The sequence below is a fragment of the Musca autumnalis genome, unplaced genomic scaffold (genome assembly GCF_047663935.1).
Source record: "Musca autumnalis isolate F117 unplaced genomic scaffold, ASM4766393v1 scaffold_2, whole genome shotgun sequence".
Lineage (NCBI taxonomy): Eukaryota > Metazoa > Arthropoda > Insecta > Diptera > Muscidae > Musca > Musca autumnalis.
Genome location: NW_027411755.1, coordinates 29,932,772 through 29,954,858, shown reverse-complemented (window position 1 = coordinate 29,954,858; position 22,087 = coordinate 29,932,772). Strand labels below are relative to the sequence as shown.

At 37.4% G+C, this 22,087-nt stretch overlaps 1 protein-coding gene across 10 annotated transcripts in view; it reads left to right on the top strand.

The window, feature by feature from the left end:
- Positions 1-22,087, top strand: part of LOC141393840 (ethanolaminephosphotransferase 1) — a 35,003-nt gene that overhangs the window by 7,196 nt on the left and 5,720 nt on the right. For all 10 annotated transcript variants that reach the window (XM_073967400.1, XM_073967396.1, XM_073967395.1 and 7 more), the window contains exon 3: positions 6,132-6,200. In XM_073967400.1, the coding sequence (XP_073823501.1) occupies positions 6,132-6,200 (69 nt within the window). The remainder of the gene's footprint in view (positions 1-6,131; positions 6,201-22,087) is intronic.

Genomic DNA, 22,087 nt, shown 5'->3' with positions numbered 1-22,087 from the left:
TGTACGTAAGAGAGTTTTGGTATTGAAAGCGGGCTATGTAGGTCCACGCTTTCGTATAGCCCCCATAGAACGCCCCATATAAAGTACGCGTCCCATTTGACAATAGAGTCGGTTGTAACTTTGTATTTTGGGTTTCCAGAGGCTAAGAAATATTTCTACCATAAAATGTTTATATAGGTCCACGTTTTGATATAGCCCCCATAGGACAACATCTCCCGATTTTCGGTATTGTGAAGGTTGTGTCCACATTAATCCACCGAAATGGCTGAAATTTGTGGTGGAGGGTATAAAAAGTCCAGCCCGACTGTACTTAACGCTTTTCCTACTTGTTTTTGTCTCGATCACCTCTTACATCATGAAAAATTTTTAAAAATTCGTCCAAATTTTTACTGAATCCTGTTCAACAGCAAAATTGTCCAGTAAAAGAGAGTGAGTTGAGAGAGGTTTTTGACAGTTCTATGACTGAGAACTTACAAAATGTTGCTGGGAAATTTGTCCTCTAAAATTTGAAATGTTAAAATTTTTGAGCAAAAAAATTCACATAGATTCTTAAGCATTGTGCGTATGATTGATTATTGATTTAATTAAGTAAAATGCAATTTTAAAATTTATGTTTTTGTTTTATTTGGTTTAAAATATCAAAAGAAATAAAAACAAATTTTCTACATTATCGGAAACAGCTGTCTTTCTTGCAAGTTCTTACAAAATGATGTTCGATTAATTTTGCAATTTTTCCTGCTTGAGACAGTAAAATTCACTGGGAGAACTTGCTGAGTAATTATTGATGTTATATCGATGTTAGCAGGACTTTACTTACTTAGCTGGCCCATTACAGAACATTTGTTCTGTAGACCGAACTAAGAAAAGATCTCCAATTCTCTCTATTTGTTGCTTCGATTTCTGGAATACCGCGCCTTTTCATCTCATCATCCACTTGTTTGCGCAATCTATTCCTTGGCCTGCCAATTCTGCGTGCACCGCCAAGCGGTCCGTGTTTATACACCTTTTTAGCGGGGTCATCATCGCTCATTCGTATGATATGGCCTAGCCAACGCAATCGCTGCATCTCGATACGTTTAACAATATTGATGTTGTTGTACAACAGATACAGCTCGTGGTTCATGCGACATCGATATTCACCGTCAACGCAGATTGGTCCGTAGATCTTTCGAAGAATTTTTCTCTCAAACACACCAAGCACTGCCATGTCTGCTTGCGCAAGTACCCAGGCTTCGGAGCCATACATCAGCACGGGTAGTATCAGTGTTTTGTAGAGCGTTATTTTTGTTTGACGAGATGTGGCTTTGTTTTTAAACTGCTTACTTAAACCAAAGTAGCATCTGTTTGCCAATACGATTCTTCTTTTTATTTCACAACTGATGTCGTTTGTTGTGTTTACGGAGGTGCCGAGGTAGACGAAGTCTTTTACTACCTCAATATTATAGGAGCCAACTTCCACAGTCGGTCCGAGCTCAATGGACGCATTACGCGTCGACACCATCAACTTGGTCTTCTCACCGTTTACCGCCAGACCCACTTTAGCAGATTCTCCTTCGACCTTCATAAAGGTATCAGTTACTTCTTTTACTGATCGGCCCATGATGTCTATATCATCAGCATAAGCAAGTAACATGTGACTATTGGTGTAGATTGTGCCTCTTCTTTTGACGTTTGCCTCTCGTATAACCTTTTCTAGCAGGATGTTAAAGAGATCACACGAAAGGCTGTCTCCTTGTCTGAAACCTCTTTTGGTACCAAACTCTTCGGAGAGGTTATTTCCTATTTTATCTGATGACCTCGTGTCAGTTAAAGTCATTGTGCAAAGCCGGATGAGCTTTACGGGGATACCAAATTCAGAAATGGAATACCTTTGAACGCAGCGGACTGTCGAAGGCTGCTTTATAATCGACAAAAAGGTGGTAGGTGCCGATCTGCATCTCTTGGGTCTTTTCCAGGATTTGTCTCAAGGTAAATATCTGGTCAATGGTGGACTTGCCAGGTCTAAAGCCGCATTGGTATGGTCCAATTATCTCGTTGACCATAGGCTTTAGTCGTTCGCACAATATCCCTGACACGATCTTGTAGGCAATAGGGAGTAGACTTATGCCCCTATAGTTAGAGCATACAGTCTTATCTCCCTTCTTGTGGACGGGGCACAGGATACTCAGGTTCCAATCGTCGGGTACTCGTTCTTCCTGCCAGATGGTGCTAACTAGCTGATGAATACACCTTATCAGCGTGTCGCCTCCGGTTTTGTACAGCTCGGCTGGTAAGCCATCGGCTCCTGCTGCCTTATTATTCTTCAGCCGATTTATTGCTGTCTTTACCTCATCTTGGCTGGGCGGTATACATTCAATACCATCTTCTGGGATTGGGACTGTGGTATCTTCGTCGTCTTCGCTGCTATTGGATACCAACAGTTTTGAAAAATGTTCTTTCCATATCCTGAGTACACTATCTGTATCAGTTACCAAATTACCTTGCTGGTCTCTACAGGAGGATGTGCCTGTACCAAAGCCATCAGTTTGATGCTTGACTCTTTGGTAGAATTTTCGAACTTCATTCTGGCTCCTATACATCTCGATTTTTTCACCCTCCCGCTTTTCCATCTCTCTCTTTTTCCTGCGGAAAAGACGTTTCTCCTCTCTCCTTTTCTCCCTGTATCTCTCTCGTGCGCTACGCGTTGCTACGGATTGTAAAGTAGCCCTATATGCCGCATTTTTCTCTTCGGTGGCAGCATGACACTCCTGATCATACCATGGATTCCTTGGTGGAGGCCTCTGGTATCCAAGTATGGATTTTGCGGCTGTTTGCATGGAGTGGACAATGCTTTGCGATTGCGCTGATATGTTATCGGGATGAGGAGTGCTTTGATTAAGCAATTGGGCTAGTTGAGTGGAATATGCTGTGGCTATCTGTTGTGATTGCAGCTTACCGATGTCTAACTTTCGTGTTGTGTCTGTTCGTACTTTGTTTGCTACGTTTAAGCGGGTGCGTACCTTTGCTGCAACAAGGTAGTGGTCCGAATCAATGTTTGCGCCTCGGAACGATCGTACATCCAACACGCTCGATGAATGTCTTCCATCTATCACAACATGATCAATTTGATTTCTTGTTTTCTGATCTGGAGACAGCCAGGTGCCCTTATGCATATCGAGATGATTAAATCTGGTACTGCTAACTACCATGTTTTTTGCAGCTGCAAAGTCTATCAGCATCATACCATTGTCAGATGTTTCACTGTGGAGGCTGAATTTCCCGACTGTTGGGCCAAAGATATTCTCCTTTCCAATTTTGGCATTAAAATCGCCTAGAATGATTTTAATGTCATGGGCAGGGCAACTGTCATATGTTTCTTCTAAGCGCTCGTAAAATATATCTTTGGTCTGTTCGTCCTTTTCTTCAGTGGAAGCATGAGCGCAAATAAAGCTGATGTTGAAGAATTTAGCTTTTATTCGAATTGCAGCAAGTCTTTCATTCACTGGAGTGAAGCTGGATAACAGATGTTTTAGTCTCCGACTAACTACAAATCCGCAACCAAACTCATGCTTTACGTCATGGCAGCTATAATACAGTGCGTCACCTTTAGGTGTTGTTGTGACGCCTTTCCCAATCCATCGTATTTCCTGTATGGCAGTAATATCAGCCTTGTACTTTTCAAGTACGTCTGCCAATGCGAAGACTACACCTTCTCTATAAAGAGTGCGAACATTCCAGGTGCAGATTCGCAGATCATAGTCCTTAAAACGTTTGCGGGGTTCGTCAACTTTAGAGGGGTTTGTTTTTCTTTTCTTTCGTTTTTTCATAGTAGGCTGTTTTTTCTAGGGGAGGGTTACTAACCCGACGCCCAAACCCAAGTTTTTAACGTTCTTATGGGTGAACGCGCGGCACATGTTAGCTCACTACCTTTAACGGGTGTTAAAGGCAGTTCCCCAGGTGACACCACGGGGAGATCAGTGTCCACTTGAGATGAAAGAGGGACCAAGATAAATCCTGGGCTTTGCCATGTTAAAACCGGTCAGGACCGTTGCTTGGTATCTTCCATCCCCTACGTCACCCATGTTAGCAGGACAACAGGGAATATTTTCGGTAAAATTTTCAAATCTATCCTCAAACAACCCTTAAAAGTTTGCTAAATTGCATTTTTCAATAGAAAAAGTTTGCTGAATTGCCTTTTTCTATAGAAAACGTTTGCTGAGTTCGCTTTTTCTATGGAAAAGTTTGATGAATTGAATTTTTCTGATAAAAGAATTTTTGCTGAAGTGCCTCTTTCTATAGAAAAAGATCCCTGAATTTACTTTTTCTATAGAAAAAGTTCCATGAATTTACTTTTTCTACAGAACAAGTTTGCTGAATTGACATTTTTTATAGAAGACGTTCGCTGAATTGCCTTTTTGCTATAGAAAAAGTTTGCTGAATTGCCTTTTTCTATAGAAGACGTTCGCTGAATTGCCTTTTTGCTATAGAAAAAGTTTGCTGAATTGCCTTTTTCTATAGAAAATGTTTGCTAAGTGTCTTTTCTATAGAAAACTTTAGCTGAGTTCGCTTTTTCTATGGAAATGTTTGATGAATTGAATTTTTCTGTAAGAAAAAGTTTGCTGAATTGCCTCTTTCTATAGAAAAAGATCCCTAATTTCGTGTGTCTTTTTTTTAAGAAAATAATTTTTTTTGCATTGTTATGTATTTATTAGATTTAAGTTCTAATATAAGATTTGAGTGTAGTTTGTGTTAAGTTTGTTTTTGTAACATATACGGCTTTGGCTTGGTTACCAATCTTGAAATAAATTAAATTAAATTGATTTTTCTATAGAAAAAGTTCCTTGAATTTACTTTTTCTACAGAACAAGTTTGTTGAATTAACACTTTCTATAGTTTATTTTTAGTTGGTAAACGAAATCATTTTGAAAGCATTGCTGTGATCGCAAAGTCATTGTTACATGTTTATACCCAAAAATCATCGCTAATTAGCGATGTTATGTGAAACTATCGATAATTGATCATAATTCTGCCGTTGACTTGGTACACAACTTTACTATAGATTGTGTTGCATAAAAGACTGATCTTCTTTGGAAAAAATTCTTAATTTTTTTAAGAATCCATGAATAATTCTTTTAATTTTTCTTTGAATAGCACACAGAAGGCCATGTTCTTCCCTTTAACTGTGGAGATGATTTCAAGTAATAACCTACAAACTTGTCTTATACTCATCTGTTTGAGTGAGACCATGCTGTGTGTTTAATGACCACTGGTCACAAAACAAATGTACCACATAAAGAAGCGGAGACCAAAGTACTTTCAAAGAAAGTCAACCCAAAAACAATAATGAAACCGGAATGATTTTTCTTTTTAATTTCTTTTATTCCAAGTCTTTAAGCTTCTTGTCCACTAAGTAAACACTGGTACTGGTACCAGCAATTATAAGGTTTTATGTATAAATACAATTATGAGAAGCTAAAGCAAAATTTGGGTCACACAATTGTGTGTTTACCTGAATTTGCACGTGTTCACAATACATACTCGTAGTTCATTGAACTTACCTCCCTCCCCTTTCTAGATTGGATAATGTTTGGTTTTTTTTTCCTCAGCACAAGTGTTTACTCACTCACATAAATGATAATTAAATGCAAATTATATGTTATTGGGAGTTTTATTATTGAAATAAAAGCGGTTTGCTTTATTACATTTCTAAAGAGTTTTCAAATAAAAATTTGTATGCGCTAAGGTTGGCCGTTTGACATAATTTTAGCTTAACAACTACCCAAGTAAGGTATGACAGCCTTATCTGTTTGTTTTCATTTCCACATTTACTTCCATATCAAAGGCATTGCGACAGCTTAGCCAACGATTATCCTTCAAATCCGTGTCACTACAATCAATTTAAATCGTTTTTTTTTTCTTCTAATTTCCCAGCAAATTCTACTTAGCCAGCGATTAGTGGAAAGAACGCTTAAATGAATTCAATCCATTAGCCATAGTTTCTTTTCGTTCTTGCCATTTTCGTTTTGTGTGAAATCAAAAGTGTATCACCTATTCCCCCTTTAGGAACTATTTTTTTCTACCTATAAACCTTTTAATTTATATTCATGCTTTATTAATGTTCGTTTTCTCTCTCTTTCCTTCTTTCTTTACAGTATAGCGCACGCGATACCTCACCGTTGAGTGTTTATGTTATGCATCCCTTTTGGAATTGGATTGTCAAGGTAAATGCAGTCAACTCTGCTGAAAAATAAGCTAAAATAAGCACCCAATCCCCTCTCTTTGGAGGGGAAAATTGTACAAAATAAAACTATAATAAAAAACAATATAAACCACAAGACTTCATAGTAGGCTCACATAAATTTATATATGACATACATACATACATTCTTCCTTTGGCATTGTTACAAAATAACAATACAAACAACAGTGGTGAAAGGATGTTTATATTCAAAGGGAAATTTTCGTTAATTAGGGAAATACATATATACAGATTCAATAGAAAATATACCTTATCGAAATAATGGTTTTAAACCCCAAAGACCATTCAGGCAATTATCAGTCCGTCTGTCTGGCTGTTGCGCACGATAACTCTCAAAGGTAGTAAGTAAATTGGCTTCTCATTATATTTTTCCCAAACTTATATTTAATTTATTTCAGAATTTGGCAACCAGGTGCTTTATGAAAATTTCATTTAAGTGCGCTTAAAGGTCTGTTTGAGTGTCGTGTTTACCGCAGCTAGCTCTTGTGGTCCTGGTCACAATGATGTTATTTTGTTCGTGGGAACTCCATACTAGCTGAGATAATGGACCGAAAGTTCTAAATTCTGTGCGGCCACCAACTAAAATGAATTCTCTGCACAAGAACTTTCGAATTAAATGGTTAGGACCAAACATTTATTCGGCTACCTTCACCACAAAAGCTCAAAAGCTTCAACATTTAGGCTAACGAGGATAACAACACTTTGATACGACCAACAATGTGCCTCATCGAACAACTTAGAGGCGGGTTAGCCCTGCCTGTCTGTCTAGTAATAACAGTGTGCAATAGGCAATCTTGGGTGTGGAAAATTCCAAGTGGAAGTGATAGTATTCGGTTAGATCAAAACCCCAAAAAGTTCTATTTCATAAATGTTTTATAGAAGCATTCTACGGAGACCTTCTATCATATAGGAGTCTTCTACGAAAGACTTCTATCCTATAGATTCTTACAATCCCACGGCAGCGTGTTAGTTTAGGTTTTAGGATGCGCAGCTGCTGTAAATGGCAGCCACTCCACTCGGAGACCTTGAGGTCCATTGTGATCATCCCGGGTATTGAATAGTATTGATTGATAGCTTGATGGTTAAGGTGAAGTGAATAGGTGCAACTCCGGATGTGGCGATGATGGATACTGGTGATGGAATGAAAAGACGGTTATAGATGAGATGTCTATGGCGAGTGTGTCTCTGGATGTGGTGACGATGTTGACTGTTTCGTCTTGTTGCCGCTAAGGATATGGAAGATTAGATTTGGATAGGAGAAAGGAGATGGAAAGTGAAAAGAAGGGGGGAGATGTAGAAAGATAATAAGAGAATAAAGAGGAGGGATCAGATGGAAATATTTAAATAGTGGATTAACTGATATTTTAAGTTAACCCGCCCATAGCCATTTAAGGCCTCTGCAGTATACCAGCAAGGCTGTGTTGTCGGAAGAGGAGAAGTGAGATTGGGATTCCGTCATGTGAACTCCAAAAAGCCGATGTCTTTTGGCACACATGTACACATGTAATTTCAATCGACAGTTTGTCGAGCATCCCTAGAGTGGCAGGACGAAGAGAAGAGTATTACGTCGCATCAGATCTCTTCCTGCCGAGGATGAACCACCACAATTTACAATGGATGATGTTGCCAATGCCATCAGGAACGCTAAATCATCAAAGCGTTGGGCCCTGATGGAATCTCCATGGTAATGTTGAAGCAGCTGGATGAGCCGGGAGTCGAGTATCTCACCAAAGTCTTCAACTTGTCGCTAGCCACCCTCGTTGTTCCCGAAGTCTGGAAAATGGGCAGGGTGGTCCCACTACGGAAGCCAGGCAAGGATGCCAGCAAAAGTGAATCGTACAGACCGATTTCGCTTTTGTCGCCCTTAGCAAAGACACTTGAGGTCTTGATCCTCCCCAGTATCAGAAATAGCTATCAAGTTGCCGATCATCAACATGGATTCCGTAAGCAGCACAGCACGACAACAGCGCTGCACGCCATTACCACATATATCTGTAAAGGACTCAACCAGAGACGGCCGTGCGATAGAACAGTGATGGTGGCTCTTGACTTATCAAAAGCCTTTGATACAGTCAGGCACTCCACGCTGTTTGAGGACATTGAGCAGACAACCCTCCGGCCATGCTTGAAACGTTGGATAGTCAACTATATGTGTGGACGCCAGTCGTACGTGGAATTCAGGAATAAGAAGTCCAAACCCCGTAGAGTGAAACAGGGAGTTCCCCAAGGTGGGGTGATATCTCCGGAACTGTTTAACCTCTACCTCTCCTGTATTCCACCCCCTCCAGACGGCATTGAGATCGTGACGTAAGCGGATGATTGCACGATCTTGGCGTCGGGTACCTATCCTGATGACATCTGTGAGAGACTGAACAGCTATTTAACTGATCTTACCACCTTTTTCCATTCGAGGAATATGCAGATTTCCCCCACAAAATCTACAGCCACTCTGTTCACCACATGGACAGTGAGTTGAATGTCGTGGTCGACGGTAGCAGAATTCCGACCACAAACTGCCCTAAAATTTTAGGGGTCACATTCGACATTACATTCACGTCGTGCGCACACGCCACAGCTATCTGCGACAAGTTGAAAAGTAGGAACAAGGTCCTCAAGTCCCTGGCCGGCAGCACCTGGGGTGCAGATAAAGAAACCTTGTTGACCACACATAACGCGATAGGTCGGTCTGTGGTAAGCTATGCGGCTCCAGTCTGGTCCCCGAGATTGTGTGATTCGAACTGGAAAAAGATTCAAACTTGCCAGAATGCCGCCCTGAGAACAGCGACAGGGTGCCTCCTCAAATCTTCAGTGGACCATCTACATGAGGAGGCAAAAATTCTTCCTGTAAAGCAACACAATGAGATGCTTTCGTTGCAGTACCTGCTTGGATGTTATCGTGTGAGCCATCCCAATCACCATCTTGTGGGTAGGCCCGGCCCATTCAGGGAGATCAGGAAGGATATCCATGCTCTAGAGGGAGAGGTCCAACGATACAGGAGAGAACCCCTAGATCAACAAGCATATCAAGCAGGATTGAATAGCATTCACACGGATGCAGTTGCCAAGGCCTTAAGCAATTATAGTGTGAATAAAGTACTCGGAGTACATCCTCCATTTATCGCAGCTGAGGAGCGTCAGCTGCCACGACAAACTAGAGTAGTTTTGGCTCAACTACGCTCGGGATATTGCAGTCGCCTAAATTCTTATTGGGCGGAAATCGATCGCGCCGTGCAAGACATCTGCCCAGTATGCGGCATGGGCCCGGACGACACACAACACCTTTTTAACTGCCCCGCCAAACCTACCCATCTAACTCCAGTGGATCTGTGGCTACATCCTATCGAAGCAGCCACTTTTCTGGAACTGGAGATAGACCCAGAGCCAGATTGAACAGAGGAACGAACAAATAAACATAACAAAAACACTGTTACAACAACAACAACATGTCTTTTGGCCGGTAGTCTGGGACACAGACAGAGAAGATGCTCAATTGTCTCCGTCTCCTCCATGTCCTCGCACAGCCTACAGTATTCACTGCTGTTGTTATCCCATTTGCAAGTCATAGATCTAATGTTGCAGTGACCAGTAATAATCGCTACAACAACTCTGATCTCCGACTTGCACAACGGGAGAAGGGAAGCAGTTCTACGCACCGAGATCTCCGGCAAGATTGACTTTGCAATCCGACATCCAGGAGCATCTTGCCAAATTCTTTTGGTTTTCTCAACGTAGAACCTGGTGACTTTGTATATGGAGTGACAAAGCGGAGGTTTCACACCAACCTCCACTTGCATGTTGGTTGATTGTGATCCCCGCCTTGCCAGTTCATCCACAATCTCATTTCCCTCTACACAACAGTGACCAGGTACCCAACAAAGTCCTAATGACATAACACAGGTTTTCAGGATAGACCTACAATCTCGAACGATCCTCGATTTTATAGTGAAAGATCTTAATGCTTTTAGCGCAGCCTGGCTGTCTACATATATAGTAACTGCCCTGTTTGCTAAGTCCGTCCTTCCCACTAGTGCCTCTAGGGCCTTCAATATTGCAAAGACCTCTGCCTGGAAAACACTTGTCATTAAGTTTAAATGAGTACCTAATGTTCAGTTCATCAGAGTACACACCAGCACCCTGCCATCTTCCATCTTCGACCCATCAGTGAAGAGAGATAGGCTATCAGGAATTGGTCTGCACTGAACCCATTCACTCCTACCGGGTATTAAAACATCAGGTATAGTGAAGTCAAGAGTTGGTAAAATGTAATCGGTCTCACCCCACTATTTCCAAGCACTAGCTGACTACTCAACCGCTGTAGAACGTTTGCAGGACCAAGCAGTAAGCAACGCCACATGTCAAGTTCCCTAAGCCTGGAGTGTGCTTTTTATAGCTCCAGTAATAAGAACTGACGGGTGACGTAGGGGATAGAAGACACCAAGCACCGGTCCTGACCGGTTTTAACATGACAAAGCCCAGGATTTATCTTGGTCCCTCTTTCATCCCAAGTGGACACTGACCTCCCTGTGGTGTCACCTGGGGAACTGCTTTAACACCCGTTAAAGGTAGTGAGCTAACATGTGCCGCGCGTTCACCCATAAGAACGTTAAAAACTTGGGTTTGGGCGTCGGGTTAGTAACCCTCCACTAGAAAAAACAGTGAAAGAAATGAAAAAACGAAAGAAAAGAAAAACAAACCCCTCTAAAGTTGACGAACCCCGCAAACGTTTTAAGGACCATGATCTGCGAATCTGCACCTGGAATGTTCGCACTCTTTATAGAGAAGGTGCAGTCTTCGCATGGCTAGGCCATATCATAAGAATGAGCGATGATGAACCCACTAAAAAGACGTATAAATACGGACCGCTTGGCGGTGCACGCAGAATTGGCAGGCCAAGGAATAGATGGCGCACACAAGTGGATGATGAGATGAAAAGGCGCGGTATTCCAGAGTGCGAAGCAACAAATAGAGAGGAATGGAGATCTTGTCTTAGTTCGGCCTATGGAACAAATGTTCTGTAATGGGCCAGCTAAGTAAGTAATAAGAATTGACGCGGCACGTTGCACACTGGTTAGCTTAGAAAGATTTGATTTCATGCTGAGTGCGTGAACCAAACAAGACAACCATAGGTTAGCATAGGACAAACCACAGTCCTATACAGCCAGTGTATTACATGTGGTTTAAGACGCCAGCTCTTACCTATGGTATTCTTGCAAGAATATAGTGCAATTAAACCCCTCTTTGTTCGCACCTCGGTATTCCTCTTCCAACAAAGCTTATGGTCGAGTACCACACCAAGATACTTTGCTTCCGTGGAGAGACTTAATTGCACACCATCCAAAATTGGTGGAACAAAAGCAGCAATCTTCCTCTTCCTGGTGAACAGTACCAGCTCTGTCTTCGCCGGATTCACACCATGTCCATTATGGTGGGCCCAACGTGAGAGCTTCACTAAAGCACCCTGCATAAGTTCAGACAGCGAAGATAAGAATTTCCCGCTAATTAGAATGACTACGCCATCCGCATACGCAACCACCTTGGTTTTTAACTTGTCAAACTCCGTAAGTATCCCGTTCAGTACCAGAAGCCACAACAGGGGTGATAAGTCTGGTAACCGACTTGAATTGATTAGTCTACTATCAAGCATTCTATCGATCCAATTTATTAGAATTGAGGGGACACCTAGTGATTCTAGAGCCGAGTGATTGATTCAAGCTTCACGTTATTAAACGCACCTTCTATGTCTAAGAAATCAGCTAAGGTTAAACTTGAATCACCCATATTCTTCTCTATACAACCCACGACCTCGTGTAGCGCAGTGTCTGTCGATTTCCATTTTACGTAAACATGTTGAGAGTTGCTTACAAGGTCATAATTTGCCTTTGTAAAGTTTTTAGAAGAAAGGAGGAAAGACTTACGTTGATATCAAAACATGCGGTGCTTTTTGAAGCATCGCTGGGATGATACCGTCAGGCCCGGGAGATTTGTAGGGCTGAAAAGTGCTGATCGCCCATGAAATTCTAGGATTACTTCTTAAACCGCCAACAAGTTCACTCTCCGCATCTCTCCTAGATTGACACAGCCTGGAAAGTGTGTGCTTGCCAGCAGGTTAGTCCAGATGCCCTCATTCCGCTTGATGCTCCCAATGGTTTTCGGGTCCTTTGAGATCACCTTGCGGAATCTTGCCGCTGCGCTAACTCCCTCTATAGTCTCACTAAAGCTTATCCAAGAATCCCTCTTGGCCTTACTAACCTCCCAACCCGGCAGCGGGTTGCTTCTACGTAGTTTTCATGCTGCTATAACAACAACAATATAGATTCCTCCTACGGAGGCTTTCAATTCTATACAAGTCTCCTAGGGAGGACTTTTATTTGCAGTTTTATCGATACCCATTGCTATGGACTGATTATCAATAAACCGAAGTATTTTTTTGAAAAAAAAGAAGTTATTCAGGCGGTCAACTGTTACAGTATGGCCCCTAAACCATACATTTTTCCCACAGAAGTGAGGGAAATTGTCTGTATGGTAATTTTTATAATCTTTTGAATCCGCTAATTTTCCCCTTATTTTTTTTTCTTAGATGTTTGTTGGTCACCATATATCTTTATTTGCCTCGCTGTGTACACAATGAATCCTCCACATACATCCTTTACCTTTCATTTAAGTAGCAAACTATACAAATAAACATTGGACTATCACAATATTTATTCACACCCTTGTACACATACATACGTACCGTACCATGCCAGCATGGTTCACTGGTCTGCTTATGTTTTTCCTCATACCTACCAACCCACTCAATAACATTTTTGCCAAATGAATGAAAAGCTACTACTGACTGTTATTTTCCGATGATGATGTTGTTGGTAGTGATGGACACGTCCTTTCATAGCCTTTGACATAAATGTGCCAAACACATGCAAGCAACCATGGAAAGCAGCGACACAGTGGGTTGAGATTAATTCCCTTTGTTATTAATTACATGCTATTGTGTGATTGAGTAAGCCATTTTGATTCTATTAAACCCAGTGGAATGGTTGTTGTTGTTGTAACAGTGTTTATTATTATGTTTGTATGTTCTTCGTTCTTCTGTTCAATCTGGCTCTGGGTCTATCTCCAGTTCCAGGAAAGTGGCTGCTTCGATAGGATGTAATCACAGATCCACTGGAGTTAGATGAGTAGGTTTGGCGGGGCAGTTGAAAAGGTGTTTTGTGTCGTGTGGGCCCATGCCGCATACTGGGCAGATGTCTTGCACGTCGTGGTCGATTTCCGCCCAATAAGAATTTAGGCGACTGCAATATCCCGAGCGTAGTTGAGCCAAAACTACTCTAGTTTGTCGTGGCAGCTGACGCTCCTCAGCTACGATAGATTGGGGATGTACTCCGAGGACTTTATTCACACTATATTTGCTTATGGCAGGCAGTGGAATGGTACTATATATTTTTGTTAAAAATTGTGACTATAAAAAATCGAAAAGTGAGGTTATATTTATTTTTATGTGTTGCAAAAATCTGTTCTTATAGGGTACAACAATATATTATTTAGATAGAGATTCGCCAATGTGGGCGACAAATTTGGGGAGTATTTAGTCGACTGTGGGGTTTATGATCACAATCGACCCTAGTCTCGTTCGTCAATTAATAGTAGGGTTGCTTTAGCAAACAATAATTTTATAGAAATTAATCACTTTTCAAATTCTATGAAAAATCTGTTTTTATAGGGTACAACAATATATTATTTAGATAGAGATTCGCCAGTGTGGGTGACATGTATTGACAACAAACAATAATTTTATAGAAATTAATCGCTTTTCAAATTCTATAAAAACCCTAAGATAACCCACTCATTTATTCTCATTAATAAAATGATGACATCCACTGCCTATCAGTTCAGTTCAACTCAGTCACATTGCAAATTTAAAACCTTTCCATAGTAGGTGATTTATAAACGGGAAGCGTACGCAATGACACTCTATTACGTATTTATAACGTGAAACAACATGCCGTAGGAAAACAATCGTGTGTGTGTGTGTGAAAATATCATCATATATTTATACACATTAATGGCTACATATAGCGATAACATGCGTGATGGGGGATTCCATAAAGTAATTTTAAAATTGTATTGATCTAAAAAAAACGACATGAAAAATAAGTGGTCAGAGATAAGAATAGTGCGGTCAAATAAAGTATAAAGCCAATGATTCGAGGTGCCATATGGACTGGAGGAAATTCCAGTTTCTATTTAGCGCTAGAAAATATAAGCAAAGTAACCTCTAAGGCACCAACAAATTAATTGCAAAGTACTATAGGAATTTTACTAAGCAATAAATTGTATTTCTAGAGCAGTGATGTTTCAGAATTATCTAACTTGGCATTCGTTGTCAAAGTGAAACTCGACATGTTTCGGACATACACTTTTATAAAATCAAAAATGTGTTTCACGACTCATTGAAAAATTCTTAAAAAAACCACGAATTATTAAAAAATATATTTTTTTTAAATTCGCGAATTATTAAAAAATATTTTTTAAAAAATCCACGAATTATTAAAAAATATATTTTTAAAAAATCCACGAATTATTGAATAATATATTTTAAAAATCCACGAATTATTAAAAAAATATTATTTTAAAAAATCCACGAATTATTGAAAAATATTTTTTAAAAAATACGCCAATTAGTGAAAATTTTTTAAAAAATACGCGAATTATTGAAAAATATTTTTTAAAAAATACGCGAATTATTGAAAAATATTTTTTAAAAACTCCACGAATTTTTGAAAAATATATTGTTAAAAATTTACGAATTGTTGAAAAATATTTTTTAAAAAATACGCGAATTATTGAAAAATATTTTTTTAAAAAATACGCGAATTATTGAAAAATATTTTTTAAAAAATACGCGAATTATTGAAAAATATTTTAAAAAATACGCGAATTATTGAAAAATATTTTTTAAAAAATACGCGAATTTTTGAAAAATATTTTTTAAAAACTCCACGAATTTTTGAAAAATATATTTTTAAAAATCCACGAATTGTTGAAATATATTTTTTAAAAAATCCACAAATTATTGAAAAATATATTTTTAAAAATTCGCGATTAATTGAAAAAAAAATTTCTTTTTAAATACGCGAATTATTAAAAAATATTTTTTAAAAAATCCACGAATTAATAAAAAATATTTTTTTTTTAAATCACGATTTATTAAAAAATAATTTTTTAAAAAATTTACGAATTATTAAAAGGATTTTTTTTAAATTCACGAGTTATTAAAAAATAATTTTTTAATAATTCGTGAATTATTAAAAAATAATTTATTAGAAAATACGCGAATTATTAAAAAACAAGTTTTAAAAAATCCACGAATTATTGAAAAATATTTTTTAAAAAATCCACGAATTATTGAAAAATATTTTTTAAAAAATCCACGAATTATTGAAAAATATTTTTTAAAAAATCCACGAATTATTGAAAAATATTTTTTAAAAAATCCACGAATTATTGAAAAATATTTTTTAAAAAATCCACGAATTATTGAAAAATATTTTTTAAAAAATCCACGAATTATTGAAAAATATTTTTTAAAAAATCCACGAATTATTGAAAAATATTTTTTAAAAAATCCACGAATTATTGAAAAATATTTTTTAAAAAATCCACGAATTATTGAAAAATATTTTTTACAAAATCCACGAATTATTGAAAAATATTTTTTAAACAAGTGAGCAAAGGCTATAGTCGGGACGGGGCCGACCATGTGATGCCCTACACCACTACCCCTGTGCATAAGCTTTTCACTGGTAAACATTTCTTTTAGGGAATATAAACCGACTACCACCAGAAATAATATGCCTCTTTGTCTCTGGGACCCCCATAAGCAACCAAAATTTCGTGACCATCCGATCAAAATTACGACCTGTAGCTTAATTGCAAAAAAATGGAAGAATTGGATGCATTACCGACTATTGTGGTATCTCCCTTGTTTGACCACCTTCGCAAACCTGCTTTACACTAATGTAAAGGTAATATTTTCTTCTTCCATTGACAGGTTTTGTCATTGGAATACCCCTACTAAAAGCCAATATATTCACAAAGAATAAAACTTTGAATTTGTCTCCAAATGAGTTTTTCCCCATTCCGACCCCTAAATATTATCCGGCTATCGCCAAAATCAATAGGCGTCTTCCTATGTGGGACCCGCATCAACTTCCAAAAAATTCGTGACGATCCGATTAAAATTGCGACCTGTAGAGTGATTACAAACAAATCGGAAAATGGGATGCATTACCGACTATTGCGATATCTCTGTTGTTTGAGCAGCTACGACAACCTACTTTACATCGTTGTAAAGGTGATATTTTCTACTTTCCTTGCCAGGTTTTGCTTTTGATATACCTCCTAAAGAAACAGAGATATTGGCTTTGAAATAAAACGTTGACCTTTTCTCCAAATAAGTTTTTGCCCATTCCGACCCTTGAATATTATCCGACCATCATTAAAATCATTAGGCTTCTTCCTCTGTTGGACCCCCATTAACTCCTAAACTTTCGTGACGATCCGATCAAAATTGCGACCTGTGGCGTGATTACAAAAAAATCGGAAATGGGATGCATTATCGACTATTGCCATATATCTGCTATTTGACCACCTATGACAACCTAATTTACATCGTTGTAAAGGTGATATTTTCTACTTTCCTTGCCAGATTTTGCTTTTGATATACCTCTTAAAGAAACAGAGATATTGGCTTTAAAATAAAACGTTGACCTTTCTCCAAATAAGTGTTTGCCCATTCCGACCCCTGAATATTATCCGACCATCATCAAAATCAATAGGCTTCTTTCTTTTTGGGACCCCCATTAACCCCCAAAATTTCGTGACCATTGGATCAAAATTGCGACCTGTAGCGTGATTACAAAAAAATCGGAAAATGGGATGCATTATCGGCTATTGCCATATCTTTGGTATTTGACCACCTACGACAACCTGCTTTACACCGTTGTAAAGGTGATATTTTCAACTTTCCTTTTCAGGTTTTGCTTTTGATATACCTCTTAAAGAAGCAGAGATATTGGCTTTGAAATAAAATGTTGACTTTTCTCCAAATAAGTGTTTGCCCATTCCGACGCCTTAATATTATCCGACCATCACCAAAATCAATGTGCTTCTTCATCTGTAAGACCCCCCTTAACCCAGAAATTTTCGTGACGATCCGATCAATATTGCGACCTGTAGCGTGATTTCCAAAAAAATAGAAAAATGGGATGTATTACCGACTATTGCGATATCTTATAATACCCTCCCCACATAGTGGTGTAGGGTATAAAAATCCACGAATTATTGAAAAATATTTTTTACAAAATCCACGAATTATTGAAAAATATTTTTTAAAAAATCCACGACTTGTTGAAAAATATTTTTTAAAAAATCCACGACTTGTTGAAAAATATTTTTTAAAAAATCCACGACTTGTTGAAAAATATTTTTTAAAAAATCCACGACTTGTTGAAAAATATTTTTTAAAAAATCCACGACTTGTTGAAAAATATTTTTTAAAAAATCCATGACTTGTTGAAAAATATTTTTAAAAAATCCACGAATTGTTGAAAAATATTTTTTAAAAAATCCACGACTTGTTGAAAAATATTTTTTAAAAAATCTACGACTTGTTGAAAAATATTTTTTAAAAAAACTACGACTTTGAAAAATATTTTTTAAAAAATCCACGACTTGTTGAAAATTATTTTTTTAAAAAAACCACGACTTGTTTAAAAATATTTTTTTAAAAAAACCACGACTTGTTTAAAAATATTTTTTAAAAAATCCACGACTTGTTGAAAAATATTTTTTTAAAAAATCCACGAATTATTGAAAAATTTTTTTTTAAAAAATCCACGAATTATTGAAAAATATTTTTTTTTAATTATTGAAAAATATTTTTTTTAAATCCACTTCTTATTGGTAGTTTTAAAAATCCCTGAATTATTGAAAAATATTTTTTTTTAAATCCACTTCTTATTGGTAGTTTTAAAAAATCCCTAAATTATTGAAAAATATTTTTTTAAATCCACGTCTTACTGGTAGTTTTAAAAAACCCTGAATTATAATAGTTTTTAAAAAATTCACAACTTATTAAAAATAATTTTTCAAAAGAATCCACGATTTATTAAAAAATATATTTTTTAAAAAAATCCACGAATTATTAAAAAATATATTTTTTTAAAAATCCATGAATTATTAAAAAAATATATTTAAAAAAAAAAAAAAATTCGCGAATTATTAAAATATATTTTTTAAAAAAAAATCGCGAATTATTAAAAAATATGTTTTTAAAAAAATCCACGAATTAATGAAAAATATATTTTATAAAATCCACGAATTATTGAAAAATATTTGTTAAAAAAATCCACGAGTTATTGATAGTTTTCAAAAAAATCCCTGAATTATTGAAAAATATTTTTTAAAAACTTTACTAATTATTGAAAAATATTTTTTGAAAAATGCACGAATTTTTGAAAAATAGTTTTAAAAATCCACAAATTATTGAAAAATATTTATTTTAAAAAATCCTCGTGTTATTGAAAAGTATATTTTAAACAAGTAAGAACGGCGTTAAGTTCGGTCGGGCCGACCTTGTTATACCCTCCACCACGAGTTATATTGAAGTAAAAATGGAACAATTAGTTTCCTTTCGTTTATGAAGAAGACTAATTACCAAATTTCAGCAAAATGCCTGCGGAAAGTTTTTAGACTCAATTTCCGATATTTCGTTAATTTTCTCGTTTAGAGTTAAGCTTGATGATCTGAAATTATTTGCAAGTGAAAAAGGAAAGCCAAGGACTCGAACCCACATAGTTACCAAATTACGTTACCTGGTTTCATTGGTGGTAAAGCAAATCTTCGGACGTATCGACTATGTAATGGCTTCTCTGTCCTAGAACTGATCGTTTTTCAAATGCAAATGTGTTTTTGTACATTAACGCGGATACTTGGCCACAGAAATGTATTTTCTTCATATCAAACGCTTTTTGCGCTGACTTTGAAGTTATGAGTTTTGGCTTTGAACGCTAACACGCCATGACAACATTTTTTTTGATATGTTTTTCAAGGACGTGGGTTCAAATCCCAGCCGGGCTCAGAATGTTTTTTATTTTTTGAAATTTTAATGATTTTTGTTAATTTTCTCGTTTAGAGTTAAGCTTGATGATCTGAAATTATTTGCAAGTGAAAAAGGAAAGCCAAGGACTCGAACCCACATAGTCACCAAATTACGTTATCGATATTTCGGTAAGATAATGTGGCTAAAACCTAAAAAATACCAAAAATTAAGAGGTATGCTTCTATGGGGGATGAAGGAAGACGTGTATATATAATAATTCTTTTCAGGAATACTCTATATCCCCCTGGAAGACTAAATAAAAAAACAGTCATTTCGGTGGGATATTGACGTCACAACCTTTAAAATTACGAAAATCGGGAGGTACTGTTCTATGGGGGGCTATATAAAGGCAAGGACCTATACCGACAAATTTCATATGGAAAGCTTTTTACCCCAAATGTAGACACCAAATTTCAGCCAATTCGGTGGAATATTGAGGCAACAACCTTCAAAAACCCGAAAATCGGGAGGTACCATTCTATGGGGGCAATATGAAGGCGTGGACCTATACCGACAAAATTAGAGGAGAAAGTTGAATACCCCCAACGAAAACTATATATACAATTTTAGCCATTTCGAACGAATATTGAGGCCACAACCTTCAAAATACCGAAAATCGGGAGGTACCATTCTATGGGGGCTAAATGAAGGCGTGTACCTATACCAACAAATTTCTGGGGTAAAGTTTCATACTCCAAATGAAGACTAAATACCAAATTTCAGTCATTTCGGTGGAATATTGAGGCCACAACTTTCAAAAACCCGAAAATCGGGAGGTACCGTTATATGGGTGCTATATGAAGGCGTGGACCTATACCGACAAAATTCTGGTGGAATGTTTTATACCCCCACCGAAGACCAAATACCAAATTTCAGTCATTTCAGAGGAATATTTAGGCCACAATCTTCAATATACCGAAAATCGGAAGGTACCGTTCTATGGGGGCTATATGAAGGGGTTGACCTATACCAACAAAACTCTGGGGGAATGTTGTACACTCCCAACGAAGACTAAGTCCCAAATTTCAGTCCTTTCGGTGTGATAATGAAGCTAAAACCTTAAAAATACCGAAAATCGGGTTGTACCGTTATATGGGGGCTATATGAAGGCGTGGACCTATGCCGACAAAATTAGAGGAGAAAGTTGAATACCCCCAACGAAAACTAAATACCAATTTTCAGTCATTTCGGTGAAATATTGAGGCCACAACCTTCAAAATACCGAAAATCGGGAGGTACCATTCTATGGGGGCTATATGAAGGCGTGGACCTGTACCGACAAATTTCTGGGGGAAAGTTTCGTACCCCCAACGAAGAATAAATACCAAATTTCAGCCATTTCGGAGAAATATTGAGACAACAACCTTCAAAATAACGAAAATCGGGAGGTACCGTTCTATGGGGGCTATATGAAGGCGTGGACCCATACCAAGAAAATTCTGGGGGAAAGTTTTATACCACCAACGAACACTTAATACCAAATTTCAGCCATTTCGGTGTGATAATGAAGCTAAAACATTAAAAATACCGAAAATCGGGTTTTACCGTTATATGGGGGCTATATCAAAACGTGGACCGATGTAGCCCATTTGCAATACCAAACATCCTAGGAATAATAGAAACTTCTATACCAAATTTCAAAGCTCTATCTTAAAAATTGCGAGCTGTATCTTGATTTCAACAGACGGACGGACGGACAGACGGACTTGGTTATATCGACTTAGAATTTTACCCTGATCAAGAATATATATACTTTATAGGGTCTCCGATGAATTTTTCGATGTGTTACACGAATTATTGAAAAATGTTTGTTAAAAACTCCACGAATTATTGAAAAATGTTTGTTAAAAAATCCACGAATTATTGAAAAATATATTTTTAAAAATTACATATCGTCACCATAAATGCCCGAAGACGTAACCCACAAAATCAAAACTTTACAGGAGAAGCAAAAAACGTTATAAAATTAAAAACTGTTTTATGGAATACTAATCTTATGAAGGCGAGTATATGGGATATTATCGATCATATACGAAGGGGAATTAGTAGTGAAACCAAAACCGCCTAAGTTCTTAGTTTTGAGATCCTCCATTACAACAAAATCTGCAATATTATCCCATTTTCAGAAATGCCATTTATTGAATAGCATCGTTGTTTTTGAACGTAGAAGCTTAAAATTTTGCCAGAGCATGTATTTTAGGTTTATGTATCAGATTACGTCAAAAAAGGAATTTCGATTTTCATGTCGGTTACGTCTTCGGGCATTTATTGTGACGATATGTATAAGTTCACCACTCTGTTATTGTTTTTTGTACAGCCATAGGCAGAGGCTATTTATCTGTCGGCGAAGCCGACTAACTTTATTGGTCTGATCCTTTACTTTTGAAAATGGTAAAACTGGCAAAAATAGTAAAAGTTGAAAACTGCTCCCATATGAATTGTTTTGTGTCTGAAGTAAAGGAACGCTTTTCGAGTAAAAAGTGGTAAAACTTGAAGATTCTTGCACGTAAAGGAGCAGAGCTTATATTAACTTGTTACTAGGTACAAGTTGAGGTATACATCTATCCACCACTGTAACTTTTATTCAACGGCAACGTTTTTGAAAAAGCTTTACATACAACACATGACCACCAACTAAAAAAATCAATAACATGTCCTTATTTTTTGAACAATAAAAAGGTTACACAAAA